This window comes from Pongo pygmaeus, chromosome 13, assembly GCF_028885625.2.
Source record: "Pongo pygmaeus isolate AG05252 chromosome 13, NHGRI_mPonPyg2-v2.0_pri, whole genome shotgun sequence".
Taxonomy (NCBI): domain Eukaryota; kingdom Metazoa; phylum Chordata; class Mammalia; order Primates; family Hominidae; genus Pongo; species Pongo pygmaeus.
The window spans coordinates 80,153,951-80,165,815 of NC_072386.2; the positions used below are offsets into that span (position 1 = coordinate 80,153,951).

The 11,865-nt window shown below is 41.5% G+C and overlaps 1 protein-coding gene across 1 annotated transcript in view; it reads left to right on the plus strand.

Moving 5' to 3' along the window:
• The window catches only part of DIRAS2 (DIRAS family GTPase 2), a 34,275-nt gene extending 23,848 nt beyond the window's left edge, over nt 1-10,427 (plus strand). The window contains exon 2 of the mRNA XM_054502407.2: nt 5,471-10,427. Coding sequence (XP_054358382.1) covers nt 5,507-6,106 — 600 coding nt within the window. The 5' untranslated portion in view covers nt 5,471-5,506 and the 3' untranslated portion in view covers nt 6,107-10,427. The remainder of the gene's footprint in view (nt 1-5,470) is intronic.
• Nucleotides 10,428-11,865: the final 1,438 nt, after the last annotated feature.

Here is an 11,865-nt window from a genome sequence, read left to right on the forward strand (position 1 = left end):
TTAATTTTTTTTGTATTTTCAGTAGAGACGGGGTTTCACCATGTTGGCCAGGCTGGTCTTGAACTCCTGACCTCAGGTGATCCACCTGCTTCGATCTCCTAATACGCTGGGATTACCGGCATGAGCCACCGCCCCCAGCCTTTGTTTTGTTTTTTGAGACGAGTCAGAGTCTCACTCTGTTGCTAGGCTGGAGTGCAGTGGTGAGATCTTGGCTCACTGCAACCTCTGCCTCCCAGGTTCAAGCGATTCTCCTGCCTCAGCCTCCTGAGTAGCTGGGACTACAAGCATGCGCCACCATGCCCATCATGTTGGCTAGGTTTCATCATGTTGGCTAGGTTTCATCACGTTGGCTAGGTTTCATCATGTTGGCTAGGATGGTCTTGATCTCTTGACCTTGTGATCTGCCTGCCTCAGCCTCCCAAGTGATGGGATTACAGGCTTGTTATAGTTTTGATTTGCACTTCCCTGGTGACTATTATGTTGAGTATCTTTTCATGTTATTGACTTATTGAGTATCTTTCATGTTATTGACTTATTATTATTTGTATATCTTCTTATTGACTATTAAATATAGTCAATATATCCATATATCTTCTTTTGAGAAATGTCTTTTTAAGTCTTTTGCCCATTTCTGATTGAGTTGTTTTGTTGTTGTTGAATTGTAGAAGTTCTTTGTATATACTAGAACTAGTCCCTTATCAGATATATGATTTATAACAATACTCACTTATTCTGTGGGTTACTTCTTTCTTGATTGTGTCCTTTAGTTTTGATGAAGTCAGATTTACCTAGTTTTAATCTTGTTGCTCATACTTTTGGTGTGACATCTAAGAAAACTGTTTACTCCAAGGTCATCAAGGTTTATACCTATGTTTTCTTCTAAGAGTTTTATAGTTTTAGCTCTTATATTTAGGTATTTGATCTATTTTGAGTCAGTTTTATGTATGGTGTGAGGAAGAGGTGCTCCCCTTATTCTTTTACCTGTTTCAGCATCATTTGTTGAAAAGACTATTCCTTCTCCCTTTTGAATTGAATTTTATTGGCACCCTTGTCAAAAAACAATTCACTGTAAATATGAGGGTTTATTTCTGGACTCTGAATTCTATTCTGTTCATCTATCTGTGTATCCTGTGTTAGTACCACAATTTCTTGATGTATTATATCCTTGTCGTGAGTTTGAAATCAGGAAGTATGGGTCTGCCAGCTTTTTCACTTTTAATTTTTCAACATTGTTTTGACTATTCTGGGTCTCTTGAATTTTTATATAAATTTTTGGATCGGTTGGTCATTTTCTGCAGAGTAGCTAGTGGGATGCTTTTAAGAATTGCATTGAATCTGTAGGTGATTCCTGGAAATACTGCTATCTTAGCAGTATAAGTCCTCTGATACATGACATGGGGTGTTTTTCCATTTATTCGTGTCTTCAATTTCTTTCAACCATGTTTGTAATTTCCAGATATGTTTTGCATCTTTTGTTAAATTTATTCCTAAGTATCCTACTCTTTTTGATGCTATTATAAATTGAGTTATTTTCTTAAATTTCATTTTCAGATTGTTCATTGCAAGTGTATAGAAATACAGTTGGTTCTTTATATGAATGTTGTATTCTGAAATCTTATTGAATGAGTTTAATAGCTAGTTGCCCTCTTGTTGAGTTTTTCTCCTTGTCCATCATACTGCTCCTTTATAAACCCCTTGTCTGCATAGTCCTTCTTGAATGTAGCCAAAAAACTATGTGCTGAGAGCTGTTCAAGTGCTTGATTGCATTGTGTTACTCCCCACATTAGTCTCATAAACAACGTGGCATTATTATATCCATTTCCTAGCTAAGGCAACTCAAATGCAGAAAGTTTAAGTAACTTGCCAAGTTGTCTCAATAGCATATAACAGATTGGGCATGTGGTATTCTCCTTTCATTCTACATGCTCTCTCCCTGGAGAATTTTTGTTTATTATAGCGCTGTTTGTGTATGAATGGTATCCAGATATTTATCACTAGATGAGACCTGTCTGCTGAGCTTTCACACTAAATCCCAATCACCTACCAGATATCCCCCCCATTTGTCCCATAAACCTGACCCAGTCACAGTTCCTTTCTCCTTGTTGTTTACTGTCATTTCTCTAAAGCTGCTTCTCTCTTCTGCCTTTTATCTTGATTGATGGTGAGTGCCACCAATCAAGTGAATTTGCTCCCCCAAATTCACTCCTGGATGCCAGTTTACACAAGCTGTCTACCATGGCATGAGCATTAGCTCTATTTCCTCCATTTATTCCTTCCTATGAAGTTCTTTCTTCTGACTAACAGGCCTTTCATCACTTCGCCATCTGGCAAGTTTCAGCCCTCTGTGAAATGCTTCCTGAGGGCTCCAGCCAGAGCTAGATTCCCCACTAGGTTCTTATCCTGCCTTTGTTGATAACTAGATCACAGCATCTGCAAAGTGGGGCGTAATGTATACTTTCCTATGCTTGTCCCCTCTCTAATGCTATGAGTGCTGTTGGGTAAGCACTGAGTTTGCACAGTATCTAGAAGACATTTTATAAATGCTTGTGAAATAAATGAATGGTTCTGACATGGAAGAAAATAGTTTACAGTTTTTTTTTTTTTTTTTGAGATGGAGTCTTGCTCTGTCACCCAGGCTGGAGTGCAGTGGCATGGTCTCAGCTCACTGCCACCTCCACCTCCCAGGTTCAAGTGGTTCTCCACAGTCTAGGTTTTTGTTAGTGAGTTGAAGATCACTATGGAGTTATTGTCCCAGGCCTATCTCATAAATGCACTTTGAACTTTATACCCCTTCAACTTTCTGACTCTTGTTCATCTTTCAGATTCATGCTTCCATGTCACCTCCTTAGTGAAATTCTTCCTGATATCTCAAATTTCATGAAATTCCTTCAGACCTCTCTTTTGCAGCACTTGCTATAATTTATTAAATATTTATGAAGTTATCTTTTGGATTGATGTCTGCTTTACTTGATTCTGAGTTTCATGAGAATAGAGATCCTTCCTTAAGTCTGTCCTCTGTACAGTTGTTTCCTGGCCCCTTGTCCATAGCCTGGTTTAGTGGAAGCTCAATGGATATTTCTCTGGGTAAATGAATAATTGTAGCCATGAATACTTTATTTTATGTTTAGCATTTACTTCCTATGTGTTCGTTGCCAGTTTAATAATGGAGACACCTTAACATAGCTGACCACATATTCAGCAAACTCATAAAGAATGTGTGTGCTGTGAACCAAGAGATCTTTGAGATATATTGGGATGCAGAACTTGTTAAGATATGTTCTCTTCCAGCTAGATGCTTATGCTCTAGTCTGGAGCTACATAACCATAATACAAGGCAAAACAGAGTGAGGAAACTCCCTTCTAAGCAAAAAGAGAGCTTCATTCTAAGGATATAGAAAGAAGCTTAACATTAGATTCCGCTGGCCATTTTCTATGGTTTAAATGTGTTCCCTAAAAGTGCATGTGTTAGAAATGTAATCTTCAAATGTGTATGTTCATGGTATTTGGAAGTGGGGCTTTTAGGAATAGATGAGGTCATGAGGAGGCTGGGCAATGCCTGTCATGGCATCAGTGGCTTTATAAGACAAGGAGAGAGACCCTAGCTGACATGCTTGCTCTCTCTCATCATGCCATGCGCTCCACTATGTTATGAGGCAACAAAAGGCTCTCACCAGATCCAGCTTCTTCATATTGGACTTACCATCCTCCAGAACTGTAAGAAATAGATTGCTTTTAAAATTATTTCATCTGAGGTATTCTGTTATAGCGACAGAAAACAAACTAAGACATGATTGAGTTTTTAAAAAAAATTGTGGAACAATTTGTCACAATGCTTCACCCTTGAATTAATCATAATTATCTCATAAGCATTTAATAAACTTCATCAAACTCCTAAGCAGACTCTTCTGCCATCTTTTGGTGTTAATGAACTTCCTAACAGTCTTTTATATTTTCTGTTAGCAATGATGTTTCCTTAGTTTCTTGGAGGGTTTGGGATTCCAAAGTGCATGCAAGAACAGCTGAGTATTGAATTGAGCAGATTTGTAGGCAGACGCACAAGGCAAAATGAGAAGGTGGGATGCCTCGGTCCAGGGCTTTGACCTGATGTTCTGTCTGTCAGGAGAACATATTCACTGCACAAACACATTTCCTTCCATTGGTAGTTATGTTTAATATTTTTACTGGACTCTAAAACTGATTTTCTTCAGTAAAGCTTTTTATTGTTTTTCCAAGGTTGCCCTAAAACTAGAAAGGTGAAAAGTCAGCACAATGCCTGCTTGCAGAAAAGAATGAATTCCGTGCTTCACATTACCATGTTACTTACCAACTTCAGTTTTAAAAATGTATCCAAATTGTGTAATTCTCTATTTTATTTGGTGGTATATGTCCTTCCTTACCAAAGAAGGTACAGAATGAAAAAATTTTGATAGGTTGTAAATTAAGAAGGCACATCTACACATCCCTGAATAAAAATAAATATTAGACTAGGGGTGAAGTTTGTGATGAAGAGTTGCTGCGTTCTCCTCGTTTTTAATGACCCTTAAAAAGTAGTTTATGCTACTATCCTGGTAATACCTGAATCCTTATGTTTCTTAAAAATAAAGCTTGTATAATCATCTTAATTTTGATGAATGAAATGACTATCCACACTTATTAGTTAACTCTTCATGCTTAATGGAGACAATCTATAATATGGCCTGAGTAATGCCCAAGTCACTGGGACCAGCTCTGTCTACAGACAGCCTATGGGATGGGCATTGACATCCACAATGCTTTGGTTGTATCCTAGCCTTCCCTCTTATTGCTGTGTAACATCAGAGACATTCCATTCCCGATTTCTTCCTTGTTTCCAGTTTCATCATTGTACAACAGAGCTAATGGCACCAACTTCTGCAGAGTGGTGAGGATTTCATGAGTTAATATAAACACTGAATAAATATTAAGAACATCGTTTTCCCTCACTCATCTCCCTCTCCCAGTATTTGTTCACACACACACACACACACACACACACACACACACACACATTATGATGACCAGTATATTGGGTACTCAGCACTTCAGGTAAAACAGCAAAGATATGCTGCTGTTGATGATGGTGATGTGTGTGGGCATATGTGTGTCTGTGTTTTTTGGGGGGTGGTTAATTTATCTGCTCATTGCCTTTCCTTGTTGCTGCCTCTCGGGCTCACTTTGCATCTTTTCCCTGAACTTAGGGCCTATGTGGGAGCAAAGATGCTCATTGCCATGGTCCAATAAAGAGAAACAGATGGGCTCCAGTGAGCCCTTGAATAGATCGTCTGTCCTTTTGAAAACGGCGGATTGACCAAATTTATTGGATTTAGAATTGTCGCTATTTTAAATGTTATCACCTCCCATTTTTAAGCTATCAAAAAAGGGTAGAGCCATCCTTATTAATGTTTTTATATTTTAATTATTAATTCTCTCAAACATCTGGTTCCTTTGCTAGGTGCGTCCTGGCTGAGAGTTGGAGCTCTCCAGCAACATGCCTGAGCAGAGTAACGATTACCGGGTGGCCGTGTTTGGGGCTGGCGGTGTTGGCAAGAGCTCCCTGGTGTTGAGGTTTGTGAAAGGCACATTCCGGGAGAGCTACATCCCGACGGTGGAAGACACCTACCGGCAAGTGATCAGCTGCGACAAGAGCATATGCACATTGCAGATCACCGACACGACGGGGAGCCACCAGTTCCCGGCCATGCAGCGGCTGTCCATCTCCAAAGGGCACGCCTTCATCCTGGTGTACTCCATTACCAGCCGGCAGTCCTTGGAGGAGCTCAAGCCCATCTACGAACAAATCTGCGAGATCAAAGGGGACGTGGAGAGCATCCCCATCATGCTGGTGGGGAACAAGTGTGACGAGAGCCCCAGCCGCGAGGTGCAGAGCAGCGAGGCGGAGGCCTTGGCCCGCACATGGAAGTGCGCCTTCATGGAGACCTCAGCCAAGCTCAACCATAACGTGAAGGAGCTTTTCCAGGAGCTGCTCAACCTGGAGAAGCGCAGGACCGTGAGTCTCCAGATCGACGGGAAAAAGAGCAAGCAGCAGAAAAGGAAAGAGAAGCTCAAAGGCAAGTGCGTGATCATGTGAAGGCCCTTCCTGCGGGAGGAGCAGCTGTGTGTCCCCGGCACCTCACTCCCCCGAAATGAAACCCACCGTCGTCAGGGTAGCATGTATAATGCCCACGTGTTAAACATTGCATTTAATCGAGATGCGTCCTGTTGTCCTTAAGAGGGCATTTCACACCACCAACAGCAAGCCACCCCCTCTGGAGTCACAGAATCTGCCAGGCGGTTCAAGTGAAAACCAACACGCTCAGCATCCCCGAGAACTGAGAGGTGCCAGCAATTGCTGAAGGTGGTGATGAACACCCGAAGGTGGGAGGAAGGACTGGTACCCACAAAGCAACATGTACCGAAAGGACTAAATGTCATCTACGTGCATGTGAGAGCGTGTTAACCCAGAGCTACCTGCACCAACCCCAGACAGAAGCCAATCACATCTTTGGGGGAGGGGAGGGGCAGGAAGAGGTGAGAAGATCAGGTGGTCCAAAGTGGACCACACTTGGTCCATTTTACACTTTTTTAAAGGAGATTAAAAAACACAGCCTCTCCCCCAAAGGGTGTTCATTCTTAATTCCCACCTGGCCTGTTAGGAGCCTTGCTACCCTGAGGGGATGTGTTCACCTTACCTAGACCTAGTTAGGAAGTATCATTTTAAGCTATTAGAGTATTTATCTTCATGTGCAGGGATAAGTGCACTAATAGTGTGCTGCTCTGTCGGAAGTTCTTCAGTTTTTAAGTTAGGATATCGTGACAGTATTAATACATCGCAATAATGTTCCTGTGTGTTATACATCGAGGGTTTTAGAAATGTGATTTTCTTCTTTTGACCTGTGAGGAGTATAACTTCTTTCAGCCCTCAGATTTTAAATACAAGCAAATAAACTCGCTATTTTTAGATGTTTTTTTCCTCCAAAGTGGTTTTCTTCTCTTAAATAACTCGATCTGTACCCAGCTGGGTAGCAGCCAGCAAAGGCCATCAGACAACCAGAAGCACATCCGTTTTTGTAGTGTCACAAACGTGTATATGCCACACTTTGCACCTTAATGAAATACTTTGAAACAGAAGTTATTCACTGTGTTTTTGATGATCTATCTGTATTGGAAATATATTCCTGGAAAATGCATTTAAGTAATAGTAAATTCTCTTGCATGTTCCATTATACGTGTCTTCTAAGAGCTGTTCAATACAGTATTCACTCTAGTAACAATTATCTTTTTCTCTTAATGATTTTGTGTGCATCTTTAATCTTTCAAGCCAAATTACAGCCATTTCAGGTTTCCTGTGTTAGCTTGGGGATAGGATGGTGGCTGGAGACAGGCAGGCTTCTCTGCCCTGGGAAGAGCGCACTCAGCTTAATTGCTCTGCCATCATAGAGCCTGGTTGGACTTGGCTTCCTGAAAACTCCCACTGATAGTGCCTGTTAGATCTCCTGTTTGTTTCAGTTGGCAGAACATTTACTGGACCCAACTGTGGCATCATCCTCTCAGCAATCTTCCTGTCACCCGCCTGGCAGGCAGAAGAAGCTGCAGTCCCACATGGGCCTGCCTTGGGGGGTGGGGGCTGCCTGGCTGTTGGGTGGCAGTGTCAGCACAGGCAGGGCTTAAGTTCGGGATGTTTGACCAGGCCACATCCTGCAACCGCTGTTTCTCCTGTCCCTCCGGTGCAGGGCTTGTAGCAGCAGCAGTGTGGCCATCGCCATCCCCCAAAGCACACTTGCTCTCTCAATATGTCCTAGTTTTCTTTAGTCTTTTCTGGTTCAGTTCCCTTGTCCTGATCTCATCCTCTCTGGTCTCCCAGTAACTCACCCTTGGGATGTGTTTAGAGCGTGGGAGGTGCCTTTGAGAACTGCTTGACTCCATGATCTCCTAGAACAAAACCGCCCTGACTTTACAGGGGGAACACTCATGCTGAGCTGAGAAAGCAGAGAAGTGGCGTGGGAGCCAGCTGGGGGTGCAGAGCATTTGGGCCAGTCCCGTGGCCCCCTTCAAATTCCTCAAGCAGGATTGTTCTGTTCTAGAAAGCTGTTGCACAGCATTCGCAATGAGATCTTTAGTTGGCGGATTTTCTGGAACATTTGTTTTTCAACTTGTCCCGACATTTTTTTTCTGTTTCTATTCTGAGAGAGAGATGATCAAGTTTTAATTTGGGTATAGGTTAAATGGAAGAAGAAACAGAACTTCATGGCCAAAATAGACGTATAGATTTTGATTGGGTTCTTTGCTAACAGTAGAATGCGATCTTTGCCACTGACTGTAGTGTTAATAAGGCTTTTAATGTGAGATATTCCTGCAAACCATCCCATTTCTACTGATTGTAAGTCAGAATTTCTTTTATCCCTTTCAAATCAGTTTCTACATGTTTAAGTGTTTAGGGCTTCATCAGCATGAGAAGTTTGTAATTACTGAAAGTCTGATTTCATTCAGGACACATTTTTTTCCTTCATATTTTGCCTGTGAATTTATAGGCTAGGAAGGCTATTGAAGCCTCAATTATGGGTCTTCATTTTGAGATCATTTTCTATGAGCTGAACTGAGGATATCAATGGTTATCTCAAAATCGTCTTTTAGGAGCTCCCCAATTGACTCAGGGTTTGAGGAGTTAGTATCACAGAATCAGATTTTTTTAAAACATTTGTATGTTTCCATTCCCAAATATGTAGCTGTGGTTCTTGAAAACACGTCCTACATTGCATATGGGCACAGCAGTTTTTGACCCAGGCAGAATAAGTTAATATTTAATTAAATATTGCTTTGAAGATGGCGCTCTGGGCATGAGCATGGGGCTCCATGACTTCCCTTCTATCCCCATGAGCCCCTCCTCCATCCAGCGACAAGCCATGGGCATGCATTCAATGCAGCAAGACCAACACAAAAGCAATATTGAATTGTTCATTCTATCTAAAATTACATGTATATAAAATATATAATTTATCTTCCTGCATTTTTGAAGTATAAAGTCATAAATTGTACATATCTGTAAGCTAGTATATTTGTTTCCCTGTTTGTAATATTTAAGAAATGCTCAGTCTTTGTAGAACAAAAATGTATTAAATATTTTAAAAATTTCTCTGTGATACTTAATTTTTTTCCCCAAAATTTGTAATGTGTTGCTTCTACATAAGTTCTCTGGAAATATCTACAACTAATAGGACACATGTAAATCTTTGAAGACACATCCTGGAATTCATACCCCACAAGGACAGTGTGTATACAAAGTATTTGCAGAGCATGACTTTTATATGTGTGGGATATCAATGTGTATATTTATATTTAAAGTGTATTTATTGTTACAAGTCTATTCTCTATTATATTTTATTTACTCTGCAGTTATAAAAACCACCCTTGCATACAAGTTTCTAGTTGCCAATGATGTTCTGGAAATAATGGGAGATATTACAATAAAGCTACAGTTATGACACCCTGGCTGGAAGGTGGTGCTATTTCTTAAGGGGTTAGCTGGTCTAGGATGACCTCGACTTGGTGACTCCTCAGCGGCTGTTATGTGCTTATGACCACAATAGGAGGGTATCAGGCTCTGTGCAGAACTAGCATAGGCAATAGTAGCTCACCCTGGGGTGTCCCGTGAAACTTTCCCATTGCTCTCTGTCACTGGGTGGAAATGAAGCCGAAGCTCCAGACAGGTTAAGGTGAGAGGGAAGGAGTAGGGCAGGGCCTTACTTGTGTCAAAATAGAAGAAGTGAAGACAAACTCCCTTCTCTTTTTTTTTAATCCTGCTTTCCTCCACAACCCCAGGCTATTAAATTGTAAACCAAATATAAAATTCTAAGCCCCCCAACTGACTGATGGATGCTCCCCTTGGCCAAGGGCATTCCAAAGTTAAAAACTAGTTCAGGCCATGATGGGAAGTGGGGATCAGACGTGCCTCATTTATCCTCCTTCTCTTGGAATTCAGGCACAACTGACCAGCATTAACATTAAAACATCTGAAGAATGATAGACTGTTTGGGTCTGGTAAGAGGCATTTCCTTCTATTGATTCTTTCTGCATAATAGGAACCTTGGTTCCCTAAGCCCTTATCTTAATCCAGACTTTCCCTTCTATTGACTCCAGTCTTTAGATAATAATCTAACTGTTTCAACCAATAGCCAATTAGAAAATTCTTGAATCTACCTATGACCTGGAAGCCCGCACTTTGAGTTATCCCACCTTTCTGGACCAAACCAGTGTACCTCTTACATGTATTCATTGATGTCTTATGTCTTGCTAAAATGTATAAAATGAAGCTGTAGCCAGATCACCTTGGGCACATGTTCTCAGGATCTCCTGGGGTTGTGTCTAGGGTCATTAGTCACTCGTATTAGGCTCAGAATAAATGTCTTCAAAAATTTTATAGAGTGATTCTTTTCATTGACAAAATGATGGTGTTAAGTCTGGGACAAGCCAATGCCTGAGACATGGGGTTGCAGCAGAGCAAGAGGTTTAATTGTAGGGTCACCCAATGAGGAGATAGGAGGAAACCTCAAATCCATCTCCCAGAGGGCTGTGGGGCTAGCGATTTTGAGGGTTTTGGAGTGGGCCACAGCGTGAAGTGTGGAAATCATTGATTGGTCAAAGAATATCGGGTGAAGTTGTGGGATGAGGATGAAGAAGCTGCAGTCTCATGCTGATCCCATCCTTCCGTGGGGTCTTCAAATTGGGCGCTGGAATTTGGGGGCTGAAAAAATCTTAAGTGATCCTTAAACAAAAGCCTTATGATTCTAAGGTCAGAGGTCCTGTCTAAGGGAACAACAGGGATGCAGATCAATTCTTAAACCATCTTATAACCTTAATGCCAGAAATCTTATCTACAGGAACAAAGAGATACAAATGGTCAGGATCTAGTGCTACGTGACTTTTAGCAACAAGGAAGTAGGCCAAAGTGCAGCCTGATTAATGCTTAATTGTTATTCTATTTCTATCCGGAACCCGGCATGCCATTCTTGTCAACCCTGTGGGGACAGTTTCTGCCCTAGCATTGTTGCTAAGTACTGCTTCTGTTTGGTCTTTATTTGTCTTTTTCCATACTAATTGTAAAATAAAACTTAATTTTGATGATGCAGGAAAAACCTATCAAACGCTAAAAACAAAATCCCACTCTGCAACGGAATGGCTAAGTGACACTGGGGAGGTTCTTGCCCTCTTAGTGCTTCTGCAAAATGGGAATGATTAACGTCTGCAGGGTGGTGGCCCTGAGGGTTAAGTTAATGATAAGCACAAAGCACAGAGCTGGCTTGTCACATATTGAGCTTTCAGAGGAAACATACAAAAATCTGCCCACTATGTAGCATTCTATCTGGAAGGTTGGTGGCAACGTGAAAATCAAACTACCCAAGTACAAAAACCACCAGAAACTTCCGCTTCTTTCAGCCTCTTCATCAACAGCTTTCCAGGTCTTGCTGTCTGCATGCCCCTCCCTACTACAACCCTCCGCCCAGCTTCAGGTCATCATTGCAACATTAGTCAGGGCTCCCATTTACGGAGATAATGACAATCAGTCAACCCTATTATGTACCATTAAAGGGTATTCTGGTGCTTATCAAACTTTAATGTGCAAATGAAGTACTTCAGGGTCTTGTGATTCCATAGCCTCTGAGGCAGTGGGGCTGAGTGGGGCCCGGGAGTCTGCATTTCTATCAGGCCCCTAGGTGATGTCCCTGCTTCTGGTCCGAGACCACACTTTGACATGCAAGGCTGTAATCTACTTGCTCTTTAGTTTTGTTGCACGTGAGAATCGCTTGGTAAAGAAGTTTTGCAAACTATTGATAACCAGACTGCCTACCCCTC